This window comes from Sciurus vulgaris (genome assembly GCF_902686455.1).
Source record: "Sciurus vulgaris genome assembly, chromosome: 6".
NCBI lineage: Eukaryota > Metazoa > Chordata > Mammalia > Rodentia > Sciuridae > Sciurus > Sciurus vulgaris.
The window spans coordinates 62258810-62284818 of record NC_136466.1 but is presented as its reverse complement, the minus strand read 5'-3'; the positions used below and the strand labels follow the sequence as shown (position 1 = coordinate 62284818).

Genomic DNA, 26009 nt, shown 5'->3' with positions numbered 1-26009 from the left:
TGCACTGCACTCTGATAGTGTATCTGATAATTAGGATGGCTACTAAGTGACTAATGGGTGGGTAATGTATACAGCATGGATACACTGGACAAAGGAATGACTCATGTCCTGGGGGAACAGAGCAGAACTACTCAAGATTTTATCATGCTACTCAGAATGGCACCCCATCTAAAATTTAATGAATTGCTTATTCTGGAAGTTTCTATTGAATATTTCCAGACTACAGGGGACCACGGGCAACTGAAAACACAGATAAGGGGTGACAACTGTAATTGCATTTTATTTGAGTGATTATTTGTTAATGTCACCCTCTTGTCCCCCCAACATGTGAGCTCCAAGAGGACAGTGGTGTCTGTTGCATTCCTGGCTACAGCTTCTGGCACGGGCCCAGCTCAGAGTGACTCAGAGCTTAATATTTAGGACTGCTGAATATGTGTGGATTGGAGAAAGAAGGAGCAGGTGGGACACAGGGATGGGGGTATGGTCCTGTAGATAGAGACTCGCTGGGCGCATTGCTGCCCGGCTTGAGAGCCAGAGATGGGCCGCTTGTGAGGACCTGGCTGTGATGTTGTCGGCACAGGCAGGACTCTTGCAAAATGCCAATTAAAACATTTGACCTAAATTTGGATAAAAGCCTTTTTCCTGTGTCAAGTTGAGCTAATAATATATATTTATTCATAATTTATGAAGCCTTGTAAGTGGGAACAATTAAGGAAAAGGCCTGAGCAGAACCTATTTCTTAAGTGTCACCCATTTGCCTTTTTGGTTGCAGCAGGTCCCACCCTCTCTGCCTGCCATGAAATGCTGTTTTTATCATCATCGTCGTCACCATTATTTGGTGTCATTACTGTTCGCTGACTTATTGAGCTCCTACCAGAGCAGGCTGTCGGTTCCTCTTGACCCCATCAGGCAGGTGGTTTCTGTCCCCATTCTACAGATGGGGCAGGTGGGTTTTAGAGGGGTGAAGGGTCCTGCCCAAAGTCTCACAGCTGGTGAGTGGGAATCTCCACTCAGATCTGTCAGGCCCCAGGCAGGCCTGCTTGTCCCTGTGGTGTTCCGCTGCTGTGTCAGCCTCCCAGCACAGCCCTTCTGTCGGTGACAGTTAAACTTGGGAGACTAGAGGAGAAAGTGATTCCCTCCTGATTCAGTTGGGCTGGGACTGGCCTGAGAATCTGCATTATTTCTGACATGGCAAGTTCCAGGTGATACTGATGTAGGTGGTCCTGGGACCACACTTGGAGAATCATGGTTTAGAGGGTGCTATTAGCAGAATCCTGCTGACTCCCTTCTCCCCCACCCCCTACTGTCAGCCAGGTGTGTTTGCACATTGATTATGCTACACAGAGAAATCTGTAGCTTGATTGTTGCTTCATTCTGCGAATACATGTGGGTTTATATTCGTGTGGCTATTCTACAACTTAGTCTTTTATTTGACGTATCTTGGAGATGATCCATAGATCTGCTTTATTCTCTTCAAAAGCACTGCAGTATATTGTGACATAGGTGTGCTGTGGTTTTATTTGCCTCTTATCTTCTGATGGGTGGCCTTCTATGTTTTAGACGTCACAAATAACCCTCTAAAATCCCTGAGAACATGAATGTTTCTCTAGAATCTGGTAATCACTCAGTAATGTCAGCTGTTATTGTCTCTGTATTTTGTTTCCTTGTTAATATGGAGGGACTATTAGCTTTAAGAAGTTTTCTTACAGGTGGGGGCAGTTGTATAAAGGAGTAACTGTAATAGGTGCTGGTAGAGTTTTCAAGAAAGCAGTTTTAGTATAAGGAAAGTGATGGCTTGTGGGCAGGGCTTTGAGGGATGTGTAGGAGTGCAGAGCAGGAGGGGTGAGAGCAATGTGGGGGTGTGTGTCTGTGCTGCCAGGCTGGCTTAGCTCCTGGTAGATTTGATGACTGTGAGGGGTGGGGTGGATCTTTATAGTTTGGGGTCATTTGGCAAAATCTGGCCATGGCCGAGGGTCCGGTAGGCAGCATCATGAGTAGGAGGGCCCTGCTTGGATCAAGCCACACTCAGCTCTGATCTGTCTGCTTCCTTCCTGCCTCCTCAGGGTGGCGGTTCTGGGGAGGAGCAACTCTGCGCTGACTTTCCTGAGCTCGACCTCTCCCAGCTGGACGCCAGCGACTTTGACTCTGCCACCTGCTTTGGGGAGCTGCAGTGGTGCCCTGAGACGTCTGAGACTGAGCCCAGCCAGTACAGCCCCGATGACTCTGAGCTCTTCCAGGTAGGACCTCCCAGCCTCACCCACTCATCACTGCGCCAGCACCTCTGTCTGCCCCCAAAGGCCCTTTGCCCTGTTCCACCATCTTCTGTGCTTTCTCATGCCAAGAGTCTCATGCCCAACCAGTCTCTCTGTACCTTGTTTCCTGTCCTGGATCTACACCTGACTTGGGACTGGTCTCACCCACTCATGTGACCTGTGTTGTCTCTTCCAGAAAGTAAGGGCTGGAGCCAAGCACCATGGTGCATGCCTGTAATCCCAGTGGCTTGGGAGGCTGAGGCAGGAGGATCATGAGTTCAAAGTCAGCCTTAGCAACTCAGTGAAGCCCTAATCAACTTAGCAAGATCCTGTCTCTAAATAAAATATATCAAAGGGCTGGGATGTGGCTCAGAGGTTAAGCATCTCTGGGTTCAATCCCTGGTACCAAAAAAGGGAAAAAACAGAAAGTAATGACTGGGGTGAGCTTCCCCTCTATGCCTCCCAGGTAGAGTCATGCCCTCTGGGGGTCAGGGGCTCCCAAGTCTGTTCCCTACATTGTCTCATGGAACCCCCATGAATCAGGGCCATTATTTCCCCATTTTACAGATTAGGAAACCGAGGCTGGGAGAGTTCAGTCTCATGCCTCATGCAAATACCTAGCCTGTAGCTGAACTAGACTAAACCCAGTCTGTAGCCTTCTGAGCCAGGACTTTCTGAGACAGACTCACATATATTGAGCACCTGTTCTGTGGTAGGACTACCCCATCTGTGTACATGAACTCATTTAATTCTCCTGACAACTTTCAGTTGTAAATACAGTGGTTCCCTCTTTCAGGTGGGGCCTCCAATGCACTGGCACTGCCTACACTTAACAAAGGCAGCGAAGAACCTGTATACATAGACCTCTCAACCCTGCGTGCCCCGGGCCCATGATGGCCCATCTCTTAGGTGGCAGGATATGGGGCTTGGGATTCGCATGAGGACAGATAAGCTCTGTGTGCATTTGCACACGTGTGTGGGTGTGAGGCGTGGAGGGCAGATGGGCCCTGTTGAAGCTGGGGGCTTGCTACTTTCTGACCCATTCTTTTCTTTTTCTTTTTATTTATTTGTTTTTTTATTTTTTTACAGACTGCATTTTGATTCATTGTACACAAATGGGGTACAAATCTTGTTTCTATGGTTGTGCACGATGTAGATTCACACCACTCGTGTCCATTCTTTTCTTTAAATTTTCTCCCCCATAAAGACTGGGAGAGGAAGATGTGGCTCTCTGTGCCTGTGTGGCAACCTGACCATGCCGTGTGTCATGTGCCACACTGGGGTGCCACACGCCATCTCAAGCCATTCTCCTGATGGATTTTATCAGTCCTTCTAGAAAGGATCATGCAACTCCCTGTGCGTCACACGCTGTGTCCATCTGTGGACTTCACAAGCTGGTGAAGACCTGTCCCCAGACCAGGAAATAGAGGCCAGCAACAGTCAGTTGTGACAGGGAATAAGAGGAAATGAGCCCAGGAATAGAAAAGGGTCAGCAGGCTGGTGGTCAGGAAGGGCCTCCCAAGGAAGAGAAGGCAGCAGCCACGTGAAGATCAAAGGGCAGGAACCAAGCCTTCTGGGCAGAAGCAGCCATAAGGGTAGAGCTGGGAAGCAGGAAGGGCCTACAATGGTGGGGAACAGAAAGGCCAAGGGGAAGGTGCTAGGAATAAGATCAGAGAGGTAGCCCGGCCTGAGGATGCAGTCTTGTGCACCATGGCCAAGAGTTTGGATTTTCCTCGACACTATGTTAACCTATAAGTTTGCATACTATTAACATCCCATTTCACAGGTGAGAAAAGTAAAGTTCAGAGACATGAAGTAACGAGCTCTAAGTCACACAGTAGGAAGGGTCAGGGAGAAGACTATAACCAAAGAGCCCATACCCATCACTGCTACACTGAACCCCTTTGTCAAGCCTGTGAGGAGTCAGCAGGATTGAGCCATGGTCCTGGCTGCGTCCAGGGGCCTCTATTTTCTTTTATGAAAACAGGGACGAGACCGTCACTGTGTTGCTCCTTCCCTCTTAGGGAGCCAACTTCTGAAAATGCCTTCAGGTTGGGAGCTAATACACAGAGAGGTTGGGTTATGCCTGGAGACTGTCCCCACCTAGACAGCACCAGCCCCCACCTACTCCTCCTGGCCAGACCTCCAGCAGGCCTCTGCTGCAGCCCCACTACTGCATGAAATGGTTTCAGACTTGGGTGAGCCTGGTGCAGTACCTGGGCCCCAGCTCACCGAGGAAGCTGGTCCTCACAGCTGCAGAGCTCTGCCCAAGGCTGGCTCCATCCATTTCTCACCCATGCACCTACTGTGTGTGTGATTGTGTGGTTAGGGTCCGCCCCCTCCCCTCACCCCGCCGTCGTGCTCTGTGGGGCCTGTGTCCACACTGTGCGTTATGTCCCTGGGCTTTGCACACTGGGACTCCCATTTTGTGGGCTCCCATCTCATGTGCAGGTGTCCTCAGACCGTGCGATGACGTGATCTTCATCTGGGGCCCGAACACACTGTAAGGACTCGATTCATGTGTGTTAAGAACCGGGTTGTAATATCTTCTTTCCCGCCACAGGGTCAGACATGACCCATGTCAAAACCTTGAGCTGGAATCCAGGGGCCCCAGGTTCTAGCCCTCTTCCTCCCACTGCCGGGACAGTTCCCTCCTGAGACCAGTGGGAATCACCGCGCCTGGCTGCCTGCGTCGGAGCTGTGTTCTAACAATTGAATGGCACTATTGCTATGGAAACAGTCTGGGAGGGTGAGGAACAAGCTACAGTTATAAGGATTGACAACCTTTGGGGGCAGGGACATTGCGTTCCATTTCTCTGTGTGCCTCAGGGTTCTTGGGGCCGGGGCATGAGGGCACTTGGTAACTGCTTGTGGACGAAGCAGGCGTTGGACTGTTCTGTGCTGTGTCACCTTGGCAGGTCGCCCCCTTTGGTGGGCCTCTGTTTTCCCTTGTGAGCATGAAGAGGGAACATGGACTACATCAGTGGCTTTTAATCTGTTGGGGACAAAGGAGAATCACTGGGTTCTCTTAGACTGATGAAATCATGGACCTTCCGCCAGAAAAATGGGGGAGAGGTGATTCTGAGCTTCTTGGCCTCTGAAATCCCCTGGACAATGCAGGGCCTCCTAGCGTTCTTTTGGCCCTGACAGCCCAAAGGCTATTGTGAGCCATTCCTTCAAGCCACGCTAGTCCCCCAGCGAAGCATCTCCCTCAGATGTCTCGAAGGCTCCTTTTCCTCCAGCTTGAGATCAGCTCAGGAAGGCTGGGGGTGGGGCCGAGTCTATTAATATCCTCCCTCAGCTGATTAACTCTCCATTAATTTGCACTCCGTTTCTAAGCTGAGCAGGGGGAGCCGAGTTAATGGGCCCAGGGAAAAAGATGAGGGTGGCCGGCTCCCTGGGATGCGTTATCCTAGGGTGCCTATGGGATGGCCTGGAGGGAGCCAGGCTGGCCTGGGCAGGCGTGGCCTTTCTTCCCAGCTGGTCTCGCCTCCAGCCCCATCAGGCTGCTGCTGAGCTGAGCAGTCTTGGGGAGCGGGCTTTCATGAGTCATTTTTATTTTCACCCAACCTGACTGGTGCTCCTTGAGGCCTCTGCCGTTTTGTACTGCTTTCAACCTGGGCCCTGTGCTTGGAAAACCATTGTTAGCACTCTAAGTCCCAGGTTCTCATCCTTGACCCCACGTGCTGACTTGCTGTATGACCTTGACAGATCTCTTTCCTGGGGCCTCAGGTCCTTCCTGCCCAAAGAGGAGCACCAACCACAAGTGCTGGGTAGTTGTAACCCAGAGCCCTGTATCAAGAGAGAAGCTGGTGCAGGAGGAAACAGCACCACAGTCAGCTAGTGATGTGGTGCCATGTGTTTGACACGCCTGGTCACTCCATGACCCTGAGCCCTGCCAGCTCTGATATTTGTGATAATTCACAATAACTCTGGGTCATTTGCTACAGTCCCTGGGAAAGAGTGGGAATTCTCATCCCATCCAGCACTGATGATGTCATTTCTGGATGGCTTCCCTCTAGACGCTGGCCTCGGAGACACTGAACCCAGTCTCCCCCATTGTTCATTGTTTGGTTCATTCATTCCTTCATTCAACATTGTGGCTGTTCCCACACGCCGCTAGGCCACAGAGCTCTGTGCTCTGGTCACCACTCCAGGCTTGGCCTGCCTGGAGCCCTGCAGGGCCAGGGGCCATGTCTTGCCCTTCAGTGGGAAAGCGAGTGAGGTTTAGATGAGGGGAACAAATTGCCCAGGGTTACCCTGTGTGACTAGCCCCACAGAGCCCTGTGTGACTAGCCCCAAAATGGCCATTGGGCCCCAAGTTCCCACATCTTAACTGGCCATCAGGTTGGACAAATCGTCTGGGAACCCAACACTGGGAATTTGGCCCGAGTGCCAGGGAGACTGTCAGGTAGGGGATGGGGGCAGCCAGGTGAGCTTCAGTTACATTCCAGAGCCAGAGTCTCCAGGCCCCCAGCCCCAGGGCCTGAGCCAGGCAGGCCACGTTAAGATCTTCTTTTGACCTTTCTTTTATTCTTAGCTCTGTTCTAAAAATTACAAATGCGTTTGTTCTCCTCTCCCCGTGTCCCCCCTTCGAGTTACTCAGCTGCTGCTCCGGCTGCAAGGTTTGGAACAGATTCAGTGCAGCCAAAAGGCCGTCACGAGATGTGTATTTCAGATGAACTTCCTGAAGAAGGGATAAACAGCCTGACCTGGGGTGGGAACGTGCTGCGGGAGGCATCATGTGACAGCACGTGCTTCTGCCAGAACAGGCCTGGGAAGCAGGGTTCCCGACTGAGGCCTCTGCGGCTTACCTGGGAGCAATGTGATCTCTACTCCCGCCTCTCGCACGGGGCTGGCTGCGCATGCTCACCCTCGTAGATCATAGCAGAAAAGGAAGAGCCTCGGTTCACCTGTGGGGGGCCCTTGGTCCAGGACCTGGCTCTGCCCCACATTTGTTGGGTTGCCTTTGACAGGTTTCTGAAGCTCCAGGAGCCCCAGTTTCCTCACCTGGAAAATGGAGACTAGAAAGTACTCCCCTCATTGGCGCTGTGAGGATGTCTGAGGCATTACTGACAAAGCCTTTCCACCCGTCTCTCAGTCAGGCCTTGGCACTGGGTTTCCCCTCTGCCCAGGTCTTCTTTCCTTAGCCCATTGCCTGTCTTTTGAGCCTAAATTTGTTAGCTGTACAGAGAGAGGACTCCTGTAGCCAGCCTAAATAGCCTGCGATCTCCACCATTTTCTTCGTTCCCATTAAGCGTCCTTTTATTTTCCTAACAGCTTTTCTCATGTTCCGAAATGATCTTGCTGGTCTTCTTGTTCTCCTCCACTCTCCACTGGAGGGTAAGCTCCAGGAGGGCGTGCTGTGTAGCAGTGTCCAGTACAAAACTGGGTGCACAGTAGCCATGTGGTAGGGGAGCCCAAGGAGGAGAGGGGAGGCAGGGAAATTGCCGCCGCCACCACCATCATCATGGCCATAGACATGGGAACATGGTGCTGTTGTCATCATGGCAGCCGTAACGATAGCAAGTGCTTGTTTTGTGCCAGGAACTGATTTCTAAGCATCTTACCTATATTAACTCTTCTAGTCCCCAATAAGAACCTCATGGAGTAGGTACCATTTCCCCATGGACAGATGAGGAAACTGACTTGGCTGGGGACTCACTGTTGTTAAGTGTGGACCCTGGGATTCACCCAGAGCTCCTGACCACCACACCCACCACCTCCTCCAGTGTGAGCGAGGACAGCAAGCCCTGGGATCCCACAGGTTAAGAAATGGTTGCTGCTGTATTATTGTTCTGGTTATTATTGTCACTGTTGAACCCTGAACTTCACCCTGCCTGTGCCCCAGAGTCCTGCGGGCTAGGGCCTGCAATGGGCTCCGACTCCCCTTGTTTAGAGCAGCCTCCAATATCTCAGGTGGACAGACTTCTGCCCCACGTCTCATGCTCCAGAGCACTCCCTTTCTGTTATCACCTACTGCCTGCTCACAAAATTCTGTGATTCTTGGAGTTGGCAACACCTTTATTGGGCATCTGCTGTCCCAGGAATCCTGAGCAGATCTGATGGGGCACAGGGAGGAGAGGGCTTGGCAGGAGGAGGGTGGTGGTCCAGCAGGGCGAGCAGCTATGTCCCAGGTGGTGACTGACCCTCTCTGCTGCCTCCCTCCAGATCGACAGTGAGAATGAGGCCCTCCTGGCCGCGCTCACCAAGACCCTGGATGACATCCCTGAAGATGACGTGGGGCTGGCCGCCTTCCCAGCCCTGGATGGAGGAGATGCACCATGCTGCACCTCAGCTTCGCCTGCCCCCTTGTCTGCACCCCCCAGCCCCGCCAGGGAGAGGCCTCCGGCCCCAGCCTCAGAGGTGGATGAGCTCTCACTGGTGAGGACCTATTTCCAGCTGAGGCAGTGGTGGAGGCTGGCATTAAGATCTGTCTGCAGGGGTGGGGGTGCAGCATCATCAAGGCCAGCCCCACCTGGGTCCCTGTGCATCACGTCAACATGGTTTCCAGAGGAGAGCCTGGACTGGAGGCGGGAGGCCTCTCCGGGCCTCACCTTTCCCTCCTGCACAGTGGGACAAGGCTTCATCTACATTCCGTAGGCTCCTTGGGATTTCAAAGACTGACCTTAGTCCTGTGTTAAATCCTTGAAATTACATGCAAACATTTTCCTAAAGATTATGTACACACGGTAAACATCCAGGCAGGAAATGTGGACAGTTAAAAGCAAAAGCTCCTCAGCCCTCTCACAATCGCTTTGTCCTTCCCCAGAGGTAACCATGGTTACCGATCTGTTATGTGACTTTCCTCTTCACCCTTTTTTTTTTTTTTTTTTTTTTTTTCTACAAAAGGAAGCCTGCCCTATCCACCGTTCTGCACCTTACTTTCTCACTTAACATGTCCCTTGGAAACTCTTCTAAATGAATGTATGGAGCTATGCTGTCCCTCTTGTGGCTGTGTAGAGTCCTGGTGGAGAATGTGTCATATCTGTTTAACCACGTCCCTGCTGATGGATATTTATTTAGCTTCACCTCCACCATTGTCCCCAACAGTGCTGCAGTCATGTTCAGGCCTTTTCCCCATGTAAACGGATAAATTCCCAGAAATGGAACCCCTAGGTCTATGGATATGTGATTTTTCAGGTTAGACAGATCTTTCCACATTACCCTTCAAAGAGATCACGCCAGCTTACACTTCCACCGGCACACGTTAAATGCCTTCTGTGAGAGTGTCTGAGGAGTGTCTGAGGAGTGCTTGGAAGAGCAGCTTTCTAGGGAGAAGATGTCAGCTTTGATCAAATTTTCAAAGGCTCTGGACCTTGTGGGTTACTGCAGGGTCTGCCCTCCATTCAGGTTGAGTCACACGGTCTGTCTTTGGCTCCTCCTTCACGTTGGAACTGTGACTTCTGGGGGACCAGCTGGAAAATCAGAGCCTGCCAGAGCTGGGAGGGTTCCTAGGTCATAGGGAGTAGGAGCTGGAAAGGTCCTTGATGACCACCAAGCCCAACTCTGGGGAAACTGAGGAGGGTCTCACTCAAAGTCAAGCAGAAAGTTGGTGCACCATTGAAGGCTAGAATCCTGGTCTTCTGACTTGTGGTTGAAGGCACTTTGTCTTCTCTTCCGCTGCCTTCAAGGTCCCCAAAGCTGTGGGGAAACATTAGTAAGCACCTACTATGTGCTGGCACAGAATATGTCTAGTCTCACACTGTGACTTCTGCTGATAGGACCCTGCTTCCTTTAAGAATGAAGTTAGACTGCCTGAATGTGAATCCCTACCAATTAGTGCTTGTGGTTCCCTTTGGCACACAGCCTCCCTAGACCTCTTCCAGTCAGCTTCCTGACCCATGCAGGTTGGATAATAGTTCCATCTCAAAGGCTATTAGGAGGCTATACAACAGGCACTACATGGGAAGCACTTAGAACAGTATTTGGCTTATATGCTTGCTCAATAGTCATTAGCTAATTCATAGTCCTGGCACAACCCTTGGAAGTAACAAGAATACTCAGTACCTCTCTAAGAAATGGCAAAGAGCGACCCCTGGTGGTCGGAGGTGGTTTCCTGGCCAAGTCTGCCTTCACTCTACACAACCTGAGCACCTGCTTCAGACACTTCCTACTAGGCTCACAGGAAGCAGACTCATTGCCTAGGCTCTCAGAGTACCAACAGTTCTAGAAAGGCCCTGCAAAATCATCCAGATCCCAGGTCTTGTCCTGGATCCCAGAATATCCACCCATGGACTTCAAAGGATCCATGAACCTCTACATTTTTCTGGGATCAGCAGCTTCTGTTGTAATCTGAGAGTCAAAAAGAAGGCTCAGGTCCAGTCATTTCGCCCCCCTGTCCCTTGTTTTATACCATGGGTCTTTTCCAACCCAAAGTCAGAGAGTCACAAGCGTGTGTTTGGTTTGGGGTGTAGGTGAGGGTCATGGGATCCTTCACCTCATCAGGAGGCCTGGCCTTTGTTGTTTGCTGGGTGCTTGGGGGGGTGGGGCATGTCCCCCAGGATGTAAAATTCCATTGCATTTCTCACCTTGTTCTTGGCTTTGATGGATCCTGGGCAGAACCTGCAGATGTGTTTAGCCTGTGTTCTCTCAGTATGGATGCATTGTGCACCTGCCCACGGGGCTCAGAAGCAGAGGAGTTCTACAGTTTTTATAGAAAAAATACCTGGAACAAAGTCTAACAAGCTAAATGTAGCATTCTCCACCTGTGTAAAATATCTGAGTGGGTTGGAGGTGACATATCCATGTATATTCTTGTATGATCAAGGCCACCACCTTCATGATAGGGTCACAAAGAAGTAGTGGCACTTGCCTCTGAGAAGGAGAAAAGGATCTGGGGCAGGAGGAAGATTTTTTATGTGTATGCACGTGTATGCAGAGCCCAGAGGTGCTCTACCACTGAGCCACTACCCCAGTCCTTTTTTTGTGTGTGTGGTTTATTTTTTTGGTAGTGGTGATTGAACTCGGGGACACTTAGCCACTGAGCCACATCCCCAGCCCCATTTTGTATTTTATTAGAGACAGGGTCTCACTGAGTTGCTTAGCTCCTTACCATTGCTGGGGTTGCCTTTGAACTCTCGATCCTCCCGCCTCAGACCCCCGAGCCACTGGGATTACAGGAGTGCACCACCTCACCTGGCCTTTCTTATTTTTTATTTTGAGACAAGATCTCAGTAAATTGCTGAGTCTGGCTTCCAAATTGTGATCCTCCTGCCTTAGCCTCCTGAGTCACTGGGATTTCAGGGGTGCGCCACTGTATTCTGCTAGGAGGAAGTCTTTCTTTTAATTTTCTACCTTTTAGTGTCTGTGTGTGTGTGTGTGTGTGTGTGTGTGTGTGAGAGTGATATTTACAAGTATTACTTGTGTAATTGAAGAAATTAATTTTTTAAAGGTAGTATGAATGAACAGAAGGGAAATCAGCTGGAATCTCACATCCGAAAATTTTTTGGTTCATAACCTCTCGGATTGTGTGTGTGTGTGTGTGTGTGTGTGTGTGTGTTGCAAGCATATACAGATTGTTTGGAACTGTTTTAACAGCAGGATGGGTAGACATTACCCACAACCTTTTGGGTTTCTCAAAGTTATAGCTAAGTTCTTGGGTTGTTGACTTTGAAAGGACTTACATTTTAGTGGGATATTTGTGTGTGTTTAGGATCACCAGATACATCAACTTCCTGTACTTACCATATTGGGAACATCATTCTCGACTGTTATATGCTCTCCTCATGATCCGTTGATGCTGGGTCAGGGTGTGGTCAGCCTCAGGGTTGACTGTCTGATCCTCTGAACCTCTGGCCATGGCTGGGCCCCAGCACCACTCCCTCTGCTTCTCCCCTAGTTACAGAAGCTCCTCCTGGCTACATCTTCCCCGACATCAAGCTCTGACACCCAGAAGGAGGGGACCACCTGGCGCCAGGCCAGCCTCAGGTCCAGAAGTCAGCGGCCTTGTGTCAAGGTATTTCTACACCTGCCTGGAAGTCTGCTTGAGCCCCCAGGCGACCTCTTGGGGCACCATCGTCATCTCTGGCTGGGGACAGCAGGTTCAGGCCGTGGCAGCTTCTCTTGCTGCTCCTCACATAGCCCTTTCAGACATGTGTCCAGGCTCTGGAAGGAGTGCTGGACTTCTACACACCTCCATGCTTCAGGCACTGGTAGACATTAACACAGGTTAGAGCTGATTGAGGAAGATGGGGCGCACCCTGGGGCTTAAGTTATAATGGGGCGAGAGGCCACAACAGGATCATCATCACATGTGAAGGCCACAGTCAATAAAGAGCTGGGATTTCTTTCCTGGGAAGCCATGGGAGAGTTTGATGCTTCGAACCCCAAGGGCTGAAACCTGTCCCCTTTCCTTCTTGGTCCCCATTTTCCCAGCCTAAGGAGGAGGGGTTCCTGCTCCTCAAAGCTACATTCACTCTTCCCCCTCCTGTCCCTGCACATTCCTCCAGGGGACAGCTGCACACAGTTCTGCACCCTGGAAGCAGAATCAGGTGTGTGCCTGACAGGGGCCAGTGCGGGAGCCTCTCCCTTCTGGGTTCTCTCCCTGGGTTCTCAGGGTGCAGGCCCCAGTCCCTGTGCTATCTCCCAAAGGCCCACCCTCTTGTGCTTCATTTTATCAAGGGGCAGAACCAAGCCCCTTCATGAACCAGTGCTGCCCTTTGCAAGGCTAAGAGGCCCAGGAGAAAGGGAGCCAGCTGACAGGCGTTTTCAGAAAGCCCCCGCAAAACCACCTGGGAGAGAAGTGGACGGTGAGGTGGGCAGAGGGCTCGAGAGATGTCGGCTGGTGCCAGATTACAGGGGGCCTCAGTTGCCTGCCCATGGAGACTCCCCATATCCTCTGGGCCCTGGGAAGCTACTGAGTAATTTTCTTTTTATAACAATGTTATTCAAGTACCATTTGTATCTCATAAAAGCCCCCTGTTTTTTTGTTTGTTTTGGTTTTGAGCATGAATCACACTTTTGCCTGGGCTGGGCTCAAGTGATGATCCCGCCTCAGCCCCTCAGAGTGTTGGGATCATAGATGTGTGCCACCTACTTAAAAAGTACGATTCTATGACTTTTAATAATTTCTTAGGCTTGGGCAATCATGACCACCATCCAGTTTTAGAACATACCCATCATCCCAGAAAGATTCCCAATGTCCCTATTTATTGTGAATCCTTCCCACAGCCAGTCCCAGGCAGCCACCAACCCACTTCCTGGCCCTGTTGTTGATGGGTGTGGGGTGGGGATGTGGGATGGTCACAGCAGGCCTTGGCTACATCTGACAGGGTCAGCAGGGGCCAAATTCCATGGCTGGGAGACATGGTAGGAGGCTGGGTATTCTTTCATTCTTCACCAACTGAGTATGTCTGTGCTGGAAGCTGGAAGCTGGGGATGGAGCGAAGGAAACCTAGCTATTCTCTTGATGCAGTGAGACACGTTGGGTTGGCTGCTGGCCACAAGGATGAGGCAGAGGGAGCAGTGTGTCCCTCTCTCCTCACTCTGTCCTCTTTCTTTTTCTAGATGGATGGCATCCAGGACAAGAAGGCCCCCATGCTGCGGTCTCCGAACCGGAGTTATGCAGAACTGCATAAGCACCTCACCTCGGTGTCATCCTGCCCCCAGGCAAAAGCCTGCTCCCCCGAGACGGGACTGCAGCCTCCACTGCCCTCAAGTCCCCAGCTCCTTGCCAAGAAGGAGGAGGAGCCAGGGGAGGACTGCCTGAGTCCCCAGCCAGCTCCAGCTTCTCCCCGGGACTCCCTGGCACCGGGCAGGGCGAGCCCCAGTGCCCAGGTTCCCCAGGAGGACATGCAGGCCATGGTGCAGCTCATTCGATACATGCACACCTACTGCCTCCCCGAGAGGAAGCTGCCCCCACAGGCCCCAGAGCCACCACCCCAGCCCTGCAGCAGCCCCTCCAGGATCAGGCCCCGGCACCCCTCCAAAGCCTCCTGGGCTGAGTTCTCCATCCTGAGGGAACTTTTGGCTCAAGATGTCCTCTGTGATGTCAGCAAACCCTACCGCCTGGCCACACCTGTCTATGCCTCCCTCACACCCCGGCCGAGGCCCAGGCCCCCCAAGGACAGCCAGGCCTCTCCTGCTCACCCTTCCCCAGTGGAGGAGGTGAGGGTTGCAGCTTCCCCCAAGAACACTGGGCCCAGGCCAAGCCTGCGCCCACTGCGCCTGGAGGTGAAGGGGGAGGTTAGGTCTACTGGGCTGCAGCAGGAGGAGGAAGAGGACGAGGAGGAGGAGGAGGAGGAAGAAGAAAAAGAAGAGGAGGAGGAAGAGGAGGAAGAGGAGGAAGAGGAGGAGGAGGAGGAGTGGGGCAGAAAGAGGCCGGGCCGAGGCCTGCCATGGGCCAGGCTGGGGAAGAAGCTGGAGAGCTCCGTGTGCCCGGTGCGCCGTTCGCGGAGACTGAACCCCGAGCTGGGTCCCTGGCTGACGTTCACTGATGAGTTGCTGGTCTCCTCAGAGCCGCAAGATGCTCTGCCCTCGCTGTGCCTGGCTCCCAAGGCCTACGACATGGCAGGGGAGCTGGGCAGCCCCACGGACGAGGATAGTGGCCAAGACCAGCAGCTCCTACGGGGATCCCAGATCTCTGCCCTGGAGAGCCCCTGTGAGAGTGGGTGTGGGGACACGGATGAGGACCCCAGCTGCCCACGCCTCCCTTCCAGAGGTGGTAAGCATCAGTGGTCTGCAAAGAAAGGGCAGGGGTGGGTATAGCCATGGAGCCCCATGTTCAAGTCCCCAACCCCATGTGGCAGGTCCCTTTCCCTCTCTGGCTTTCTTCCCACTCTCTTGTCTGTACAGTGGGCTGTTCGAGCCGATTTTCAGGAAGATACCAGTACACCTCTGAGTTTTTCATCATGCATGGTCAAGGTACTGCTTAAAGAACAGGGTGCAAGATACTGGCCTTCAGGGGGCTAATGTTTCAGGGAGCAGGCCAGGTAATCCAAAAGTAAACCAAAAAGGAGGATAATTCCAAATCATGGTAGGTGCCCTGAAGAAGACTGACTGGGGCCAGTGTGGCAGAGGTGTGAGTCTGTAAGTTCAGCTCCACAATGGAGTTGAACTTTAAATGCTAGTGACAGTGGTGACAGTGATAGTTATCTATTGTGTACTTCCCGTGCCAGGCACTGGTCTGAAACGTAACAGAGTATCCCCTTTGATTTCTCCAAGCAACCTGTGTGGTAGGCACGGTGATCATTTCCATTTTAAAGCACAGAGATGGGGCTGGGGCTGCGGCTCAGTGATAGAGCACTTGCCTAGCATTGTGAGGCACTGGGTTCGATTCCTAGCACCACATAGAAATAAATGAATAAAGTAAAGGTCCATCAACATCTTAAAAAAAAAAAAAAAAAAAAAAAAAAAAATATATATATATATATATATATATATATATATACACACACACACATACATATACAGAAACTGAGACCTCAAGCCCTTTAGTGATCTACCCTGTGCAGGACTATCCAAAATCCACATGGGGGCATGGCAGTCTGAGCTCTTGGCCACTGTGCCACTCAGTGGCCAGAAGGGGTTGTCCATGTGCCCATCTGCTCTGCACAGTCGAGGAGATCAGCCTGCTGAGACCCCAGGATGGAGGTGGATTTGAGCTGTTCCTGTTCTTCCTTAAATATGGCCACAGTGTTTGGGTCACCTGCCCAAAGGGCTTTTGTGCTTGGCACCCCTGGAAGTTTGAGTTCTCTGAAGGGAAACATCTGCTTGTGATGCCGTATTAGGGAAGCTCATTTTTCTTTTTTTGTCTTGTTTTCAGACTCTCCCAGGTGCCTCATGCTGGCCTTGTCACAAAGGTAGATTTTTAGAAATTAATTGGTTTATTATTCTGTGATTTTTTTTTTTTTTGTCTTGCTGGATTTGTATGTTGGGGAGGGGTTCATCAGGCCATTTCATAAGCTGCCCTCCCCAGGACACTGATAAGAATTCTTTCCTCCACTGGGAAAAGCTGATAATGCTGTGTGATTTGGGGCAAGTTCCATTCCCCCTCTGGGCCTCAGTTGCTCCATCTGTAAAATAAGGAGGCTGACCATGATTGTCCTCTCCTTACCCTCCAGCAAACCTTGCCTATGTTTCCTAAAAGCTGTGCAACTTGAATTTCCTCCAACAGCCAGGGTAGGGTCCCCAGCAAATTCTCCCAGGGCCTGCCTTTCTATGGCAGCAGAACCAGGATCCATCTTAGTATCTCCTCACCCCTCTCAAATGCTCAGGGTAGTGGAAGCCTGCTACTGACTGGCTCTTTCCTTTCTGTCCTCCCTGCCCCCACCAGCGACCCTCCTTTTGGCAAGAAGAGCTTTGAGCAGACCTTGACAGTGGAGCTTTGTGGCACGGCAGGTAAGCAGTGGGGCACCTCTGGTGGTGTCTCTGGGGCGCTGGCAGGGCTCCTGGCCACACACCCCCATCCTCCTCCTTCCCTGGAGGAGCCTGCAGTCTATGAGGGACATACTCACACCCTGTTGAGCACTGTTTGAAATATCTTTATTTCATAAAAGCTGTGACAGCACACAAGGTTCAGGGCTGGGCAAAGTGCAGGCTAAGGGGCATGAATTGGCTCTAAGGATGAAGGGACATTGGAAAGACAAAGGGGAAGGGTGTGCCGGGCAGAGGTGTGGAGGTGTGGAGCGTGGGATTTCCAGGGCGCATTGGAGATGCCGGTCACCTGGTCTTTCTCAGTGGTAGAATTAGGGGAGGTCAGGAAAGAGCAATCGCTAAGGGCTAAAGGCAGAGGTGTCTTTGCCCTGTAAAGCTTCAGGAGCTCCAGAGGAAGAGCTGGGCATTTTAGCAAGTTCCTGTGGTGCACTGGAGAGACTGGAGGCCAGGGTCAGGTGCAGGAGCATCAGAAGCACCATGGTAGTCAGATCCACGGGGGCAGTTTTGCTGGTGAAGTCTGCCCTGCTCCATGCTGGGAGGCACCTGAAGCAGGCCCCTTGGGCTGAAGGGAGTTGAGACAAGAAAAGCTCTCTCTGATGACTTGAGGGCTTTAGCTGCCATTTCCAACCCACGGAAGGGATGGCACTCTCATTTTGTCACATGCCAACTCCAAAGAATTGAAGCAGCAGTGCAGCCTGCCATCTGTCTGTTGTTGGGAGGTGGGGTGGTGGCATGTAGCCACTTCTTTGCCATCCCAAATTTGTTCCTTGGAGAAGGAAGCTGCCTTCACCTCACGTGTTTCTCCTTTTGCCTGGGCAGGACTTACTCCACCCACCACACCCCCTTACAAGCCCACAGAGGAGGACCCCTTCAAGCCCGACATCAAGCACAGCCTGGGCCAAGACATAACCCCCAGCACTCCCGCTCCTGAGGCTCTCCAGCTCATGGCCACCACAGGGCCTGCCCACAAGCTGCCCAAGAAGCACCCAGAGCGCAGCGAGCTTCTTTCCCACCTGCGGCATGCCACAGCCCAGCCGGCCTCCCAGGCTGGCCAGAAGCGCCCCTTCTCCTGTTCCTTTGGAGACCATGATTACTGCCAGGTTCTCAGGCCGGAGGGCACCCTGCAGAGGAAGGTGCTGCGGTCCTGGGAGCCATCTGGGGTCCACCTTGAGGACTGGCCCCAGCAAGGTGCCTCCTCAAAGGCTGAAATGCAGGCCTCTGCGGGGGAGGAAGTCAGAAGCTGTGATGCCAGCACCCCACCCAAGGACAGCACGCAGCTGAGAGACCACGAGATCCGTGCCAGCCTCACCAAGCACTTTGGGCTACTGGAGACTGCTCTGGAGGACGAAGACTTGGCTTCGTGCAAAAGTCCTGAATACGACACTGTCTTTGAGGACAGCAGCAGCAGCAGTGGTGAGAGCAGCTTCCTCCTGGAGGAGGAAGATGAGGAGAGGGAGGAGGAGGAAGAGGACGATGAAGAAGAGGACTCAGGGGTCAGCCCCCCTCGCTCTGACCACTGCCCCTACCAGAGCCCACCCAGCAAGGCCAGTAGGCAGCTCTGTTCCCGCAGCCGCTCCAGCTCCGGCTCTTCATCCTGCCGCTCCTGGTCACCAGCCACCCGAAGGAACTTCAGGTATGGTTGGGTGACCTCAGGAGAGGCAGTGGGCAGCTGAGGGCTCCTTTCCCCAGGGTGCCAGAGGAGGAAGGAGATCTGGAAACTTCTTTTGAAACTAGGGCTGCATCTTTGGTGTGGCTGTGTCCTCTTCAGAGGCCCTGAAGGTAGCCTCTCCTTGGGGGAGTTGTGGCATATGGCACTCAGGTGTATTACAAATCTCCTGGCCATTTGAAGCCTTGTCTCAATGAACTTGCTCCTATTCTGTTTTTCTGCTTGTGTATTTATCAAATGGATAGGTTTTATGCAAATGTTCACAGACCCACCTAGTTTAAAACTTATGCAACATTAACATGTGAAGGAAGGGTTAGTGTAGCTATTGCTGGGTGTGACGGCACACACACAATTCCAGTGGCTCAGGAGGCTGAGGCAAGAAGATTGGAAGTTCAAAGCCAGCCTGGGTAACTTAACAAGAGCCTGTCTCAAAAAATAAAAAGGACTAGGGATGTAGCTTAGTGGTGGAGTGCTCTTGGACTCAATCCCCTGTACCACAAGGAAAAAAAATACTTAGTGTTCTGAAAAATACCTGAATTAAAGCAGTGATGAGCTTTATTTCCATTTCTTGGTCCTGCTAAACTGTGCATTGCTCCTGACTTCAGCCTGAGCTGCCAGTGAAGGGACCATGCGTCATGAGCTTCTTTGCTCATACCATCTTTGCGCACTGAACCAGATGAGAGAGGGAGCCAGTCCAAAAATCAGCTGGGGAGCTAGGCGGAAAGCATGGAGGCTTGGCAGATTTGGGGGAACTGGCTGCTCTCTAATCACTGCAGGGCCTGATTCATCTTGGGCAGGGGTGGAGGTGGGTGGGTGCCCTTCTCGCCCTGTGCCTGAGTGGCCACTAGGTGGCGTTCCTGGGTCCAGAGCTGCAGAATCAACTGGGGGTTTAAGGTACTGCTTTGGAAGCTCCACCCAGAGTATCTGAGTCTGTGGGGGAGGAGAATTTGCATTTTTAACCAATTCCCCAGTAATGATGATGTTGCCAAAGTGCCATCCTCTGAAACCAGAATTCAGGTCAGATAGACATAGCTTTTCTTAGAAAAAGTCAGCTGTATATTTGCACATTTATACCCATAGCTCTTAACTGTTTGAATATCCTGTGAAAGCAAATGCCCTTATCCCCATTAAATTGTGCATAAACATCAATTTTAGGGATTCGTGGACTCCCCACAAAACCAATGTTTAGAAACCCTAAATTATCTGTTACTCAAAATGAGTTCCCCAGCAATTTCTCTAATCAACCCCTTTCCATACTAAGCTGGGAGACTTCTCTGAGGCTGTCTTTCTGGACCTGTCTTTCTGGCTGTGTTCTGCTCTTCAGGAGCAGCTTTGGCCTTTAAACCCTCCATTGTCAAGATTCAGTTCTAGCCTTGCTTTGCTGTGAGATAAGCTTGATTTCCACATAAGACGGTATCCTTTGTGAAGGTTTGCTTACAACTTTCAAAGTTCTCTTGACCTTGAAGCCCCCACCCCCCTGCACCAGAGCCGGAGCTCCCTGACCTCTTTCTGTCCCGCTTGGCTCAGGTTTAGCTGAGATCCTCTCTAGAACTCCCACCGGTTCTTTTTCTCATCTTGCTTTTGAGTCAAGTGGAAGCTTGACTTTCACTAGAAAGAGTGAATTGGTTATCTCAGTCCCTGCTCCGCTGCTGGGCAGGGCTGGATATCTGACAAGTGTGGCAAACTAGTACTTGGCCTTCTCCAGACCCGCTTTCTTCATCATGACCAAGCCTCAGGCAATAGGCAGCATGTTGAGGCTAGTTTAACAGCACAAACTGAACTCCACAACACCTTCCAGACATTTTCAGCCCTTTAGGTAGGGAATGTTGACCAGTTCTATTGCAAATTAGTCCTCACACCAGTTATTCTACGGTGCTTTAAAATTTGCAAGTCATCTACCTATCTGTTACCCCATTTGAGCTCACAGACACAAGTGGAGGGCCCAACTGCTTCTATCCTTACTTTATAGATGAGGTGGCCAATGCTCAGAGAGGTCTATTGTAGTTCCTGGACCAAGTATTTATGTGCATTTTATGATTTAATCCTCACAAATGGCCAAGGAGGAGGTGGATGCAATTGATTATCCCTATTTTATAGATGAAGAAGTAGAAGTGAGAGAGCTTAAGTGACTGGTCCACAGTCATCCAACAGGAGCTGATGGAGCCAGGACCCAACACTGGCTATTTGTACCATGTTCTTACCTTGAGCTATATTCTCAAGGACTCACACTGGAGGAGGGAAGAATGGGGAGGGCTGCAATATGTGGATGACAAGCCCCAGAGCAGGACCAGACATAGGGAGCTGGGAAGGGCCCGTGGGGAGCTGTGTCTGAGTGGGACACCAACCAGTTAGAGCAGTGGTCTGGAGCCAGAAGATCTGCTTCTCACTCTAACCTCTCCTGTTTCTAGTGTTAGGCAAATCCCATCTTGAACCTGAGGCTCAGGTGTTTCATCTGAAAAACGTGCTTCATAGGATTTTTAGCCCTTTTCACCCCTAATGGCAGAGAAAGGCATGGCACCGAGGGTGGGGTCATAATTAGCACCCCTTGGTTCCAGGTGTCTAGGTCTGGAGGCCAGCACAGGGCTTCTATCCCAGATCTACACAGCCCTGGGCTGTCTCCACCCAGGGGAAGCTGGACATCTGCAGGAGGGAGACCTGAGTTCTTTTACCCCAGAGAAGCCCTAGTCTGGCCCAGAAGCTCTGCCCCCACCCCTGCGGCTCCGTGCCCACCCGCCCATCCCCTTCCTGAGAGTGAGTGCCTCTGCTTTGCTTTTCACTGACAGATGTGAGAGCAGAGGGCCCTCTTCAGACGGAACTCCAAGCATCCGGCACGCCAGGAAGCGGCGGGAAAAGGCCATTGTAAGTGATCGGGGCCCCGGAGCCCTGAGCAAATGAGGCAGGCCAGCAGGGGTGTCGGAGCATTGAGCCAGTCAGCCTTCAATCCCTGCCTTCGGACTAAGGGACTGTGGCCTGGCAGAACACAGTTTTATCTTTCTCATTTGAATATCACTAGGGTTACCTAAGGCTATCAAAGTGGCAACAAGGCAGAGTTCAGTCAATAGGCTGGACATGAGGTACATGGTGGCAATTTAGAGCTCAGCCTCAAGGACCTTGAAAAAGCCAAAAGGGGAGGTGGTGTAGTGGGGAACAGAACCAGGCTGACCATGTCACAAGCCATCACCCTCTGTGTGACCTTGGGCAGGTCCCCAGCATCCTTGAGCCTCAGTTTAGTCATTTGCACATGAGAAAACTGGGCTTTGTGCTTCCTAAGGTTTCTCCTGACTTAATCAGAGCTAAAAGACCAAGACCTGTTTCCCCCTCTCCACCCACTTCCCTGATGCTCCCCCAGAGTTCATTCCCAGGCTCTGGCCTTGCAGGTGCCTGCAGTGGTGCCACAGAGAAAGATCCATCAGGAGCCTGCAGTGGAGAACTGTAGCCAGCCAGCTGCATGGTGCCCCTAGAAAGGAGGGAGGGAAAATAGGACAGAAACACAAAAGGGCAGATGCTTAGTCCACTAGATGTCGTGCTTCCGGGAGCAGGGTACGTGTGAAGTTGCATGCCCCAGAGGTGTACAGCTGTCTGCAAACAGTACTTAAAACCAGACTGAGCACAGCATCTTCTCTGAGCCTATTATTGACAAGCCTTCTGTGATTGAGAAGCCTAGTGCCAGCCTAGGCTTTGGACAATAACAATATGTAAGATAGATAAGGCCCCCTCCCCCTCCATGGTTGGGGTAGAGAGGAAAGGATGATGGAATTAAGGATTGGAATAAGCACTGTGAAATTAACACCCTGTCTAAAATGTCTGAAATTTGCAGTCCTGTTTGGACTGTTGAGAGGTGTATTTGCATGGGTGGCTGGGGAGAAGGTGTCTCAAGGAGGTGGGCCTGGGAGTGTGAAGAGGAGCAACCAGTAAAACTCAGGAGCACAATGTTTGGGTGGGGGCAGGAAAGTGTTTTAAGAATGCAAGCAGCTTCCAGAAGGTGGGGAGGAGGGGCTTTCTCCAGGGAGCTGAATGCAGATGTGTCGTGGTGTAGGATGATTTCTGTGACCATTGTCACTGTCCTGCTGTGGAGCCTGGGCCTGGTTTTCTTTCTTGTCATCTATGGTTCCCAGGTTGGGTGGCTGGAGAAGCGCTGAGTATAGCCTGTTCCCACAGAAATACAGTGTGTCCAAACCACACTCTGCTCTTTTGCCCACAGGAGCACAGGTGTCCATGCAGTGACTTCAACCAGATCAAATCACAGACCTTAAGGGGAAGAGGGAGGTTGCATCCTGGACTTCCCCCATCCCCTCCCTCTGCCAGGCTGTTCTGGGCACCCACTGGCATAGCACCAAGCTCTCCTAGAGGTGACCTCTCTGTCCCAGTGTCTGCGCTGTGGCTTCACCTTACCCTGGGAAAATCAAAGACAGTGGTGTCTCTCATAGCCCAATGCCCCCTTCCTCCCAGCCCTCTCTGACACCTGCAGACCATCTGGCTCCCAATTCATCCTCAGTGCCTGTGGTTCTACCCAGTGCCTCTCCCTCTCACACTCAAAACACAAAGTGAGAAGCTCCCGACATGTAGCTGGATTGAGGGTGATAAACCCCCTTCAGCCCCCTTCCAGCCAGCCTCTGCTGGGTACCTTCACGTAACCAGTTCCTTCCTCTGGTATGGAATTGCCATTGTCCTCTCTCTGACTCTAGCCAGTGTTGCTGCTCAGCCAGACATGGACAGGGATGAGGACACTATGGGAGCAATGACCGGGTCCCTTTCTGTCCCCCTTCGTGAGCAGGGTGAAGGCCGTGTGGTGTATGTTCGAAATCTCTCCAGTGACATGAGCTCCCGGGAGCTGAAGAGGCGCTTTGAGGTGTTTGGTGAAATTGTAGAGTGTCAGGTGCTGACAAGAAGTAAGAGGTGAGTGAAGACAAGCTCAGGTCCCCATCCAAGGCTGGGGCATAGAAGGTACCCGAGATGGTCTGTGTGTAACAGATGCAACCTCTCCAGCACCTTAGCCTGGAGAGCCAGGCCCGGGAGAAGGACCTGGAGCAGTGGTCATGCAGCCAGTAATGGTAGCAAACACGTGCTAAGGATTTACTACATGCCAGGCAGCCCCTGTCTTCCACTGTCTTCTAACACTGTGACAGGCATGCTTATTCTTTCTGTTGCTCTCCTTTCTGGGGGCGCTCTGGAGCAGCACCTTCATGGAAGAGCCAGAGCTGGAGCCCGTGTGTCCATTTCAGGGCCTTTTCCCTAGAGATAGTACAGTGCAGCAAATGGCCTTTGGCACCTAGAAGACACACTTGCACTGGGGCCTTGCCCAGCCTTGTCCCATGCCACTCACATCCCTCCCTTCCTCTGCAGCAGAAGTACTGGGCCTCCCTTCTGCAGGCAGCCCTGGTTTTTCCTCTCTGGAAAAAAACACTGCTGGGAAGCAGTGTTTCATCTGTCAGGGAAACTACAGAAAGGACAGGCTGCCTATGAATGTATACTCGAGATGTTGAAACTATCAGTTCTGAAATATTCTTAAACTATCTCCCATTACACCTGCAAACTAAGTTATTAGTGTTTTCAAATTGTGATTTAAAAATAATAATGAGTGCCTGGTGTGGTGACAAATAACTGTCACACCAACAATTTGGGAGGCCGAGGCAGGAGGATTACAATTGGAGACCAGTCTCGGCAACTTAGTGAGACCCTGTCTCAGAATAAAAAATAAAAAGAGGGCTGGGGGAAATAGCTCAGTTGGTAGAGTGCTTGCATGGCAAGCACAAGGCCCTGGGTTCAATCCCCAGCACCGCAAAAAAATAAAATAAAAAAATAAAAAGAGCTGGAATGTGCCTCACCTGGAGTGAATCCCTGGTGCCAACAAATAAAAATAATAAAGAGCTTCAGTAAGAAAATAGTTTCATACTGACACGGTGGCACATACCTGTAATCCCAGCAACTCTGGAACCTTAGGCAGGAAGATTTCAAGTTCCAGGTTAGCTTCAGTAATTTAGCAAGACGCTGCTTCAAAATTAAACAAAACAAAGAGGGCTGGGGATGTAAGTCCATGGGAAAGCACCCCAAGAAAATAGTTTCTTGGATAACAGTCAATCACATGTTTCATGCCCATTAGATTGACTTTTTTTTTCCAGTTGTAGGTGGACACAATTCCTTTATTTATTTATTTGTATGTGGTGCTAAGGGTCGAACCCAGTGCCTCACATGTGCTACGTGGGTGCTCTACCACTGAGCTACAATCCTAGCCCTAGAATGGCTTTTATCAAAAATTAGCAAATAAGCCCTAGTGAGGATATGGAGAAATCGGGGCCCTTCTTTGGTGTGGGTGGGAATGACATAGTAGAATGGTACCGATCAGGGCAGGGACAGCAAGAGTGGGAGGTGCAGGGAGTGCTGGGAGTGTCGACCTTAACATCGGGAGGCCTGCACTGAATCCCTGCTCTGTCGCTGATTCTCGGGTAGTTCCCTGAACTCCAGCGAGCTGTTTCTTCATGGTGAGGTGCAGATGACACGCCTTACAGGGTCATCTGAAGAGCCTCCCATGTGCCACCCACGGAACCTGGCAAACGTTCAACAAATGACCTGCTCTTACCATGATCACATTGCAGACGTCAGCCCAGTGAACATCATCATCTGACTGGGGGGGCCAGGTGACATGAATGCCAGAGCATCGTGGCTTTCTGTTCCTCTTGTGATGGTTGCTGTGACAGTGTTCACCAGGCCAGCCTGGAAACACGCTCCCCTTGCCTTTTCCCCCCAGAGGCGAGAAGTATGGCTTCATCACCTACCGGTGTTCTGAGCATGCGGCCCTCTCCCTGAGGAACGGCGCTGCCCTGAGCAAGCGCAATGAGCCCTCTTTCCAGCTGAGCTCCGGGGGGTTCCGGCACTTCTGCTGGTCCAGATACACTGACTACGGTAAGTACCAGCCACATCTGGTAAGACTCAGAACATTGGGGGTAACAACTTCCTTTAATGACACCCAGACCTAAGGCCCCTTCTGCATGTGCTGAACCCCATGTGCTGATTGGTATTACTGCAGCCCTTTGCCTAGATGCTACCATGTTGTTCTTCTGGTTTTGGGCCCATTGGGTCCTTTCCTGCGACTGGCACTAAGGACTGTCAAGTCTCCTCTGGCCTCTCTACAGCCAGCTGGTAGAACCTTGGTTCCACTGGCTGTCTTACCTCACAGGGCCAATGGCTGCCCTGGCCTCGGAAAGGGCATTCCATGGTGACCTCTGACAAGGCAGTGGCTTTGCCTTTTAGTGGACTATAACAATATCATCATGATGCCCTTGCCACATGAGGACAGGTTGGTGAACAAGGACAAAGAAGTGCACTATAGGAATGAATTATTTATACGGGAGAGCCCGAGGTCGGCTTCATAGTACAGGACGTGGTGTCAGGAGACCTGGGTGGGGTCAGACCAGGCCACAATTCACTTGGCTGCATACCCACTTGTGGAACTCAGTTTCCCTATCTGTACAAGGTAGAGATTCCAACTTTGTTGACCTTCCCTTGTGTGATTCAACAACAGGTAACTAAAGGGCAGGAGGCTTTTAGGTAGGAGGACTCTAGGATAGTATAGCTGAAAAGGAGCTCTGGAATGTTCTAGTTCAGGGGCCCTGTGCTCTACAATGGGGCCATGGAGGCTCTGCGATGTTGACAGCCTAGCAGAGACGCCATAGCGTGATGGCATCCATGCTCACTGCCCAGGACTTGTCCCTGCTTTC

The 26009-nt window shown here is 51.5% G+C and overlaps 1 protein-coding gene across 1 annotated transcript in view; it reads left to right on the top strand.

The window, feature by feature from the left end:
- PPARGC1B (PPARG coactivator 1 beta) overlaps positions 1-26009 on the top strand; it is a 106955-nt gene that overhangs the window by 73405 nt on the left and 7541 nt on the right. The window contains exons 2-11 of the mRNA XM_079144755.1: positions 2064-2237; positions 8424-8636; positions 12094-12210; positions 13761-14916; positions 16018-16054; positions 16528-16592; positions 17448-18261; positions 21078-21153; positions 23069-23190; positions 25040-25194. Of these exons, the coding sequence (XP_079000881.1) occupies positions 2064-2237; positions 8424-8636; positions 12094-12210; positions 13761-14916; positions 16018-16054; positions 16528-16592; positions 17448-18261; positions 21078-21153; positions 23069-23190; positions 25040-25194 (2929 nt within the window). The remainder of the gene's footprint in view (positions 1-2063; positions 2238-8423; positions 8637-12093; positions 12211-13760; positions 14917-16017; positions 16055-16527; positions 16593-17447; positions 18262-21077; positions 21154-23068; positions 23191-25039; positions 25195-26009) is intronic.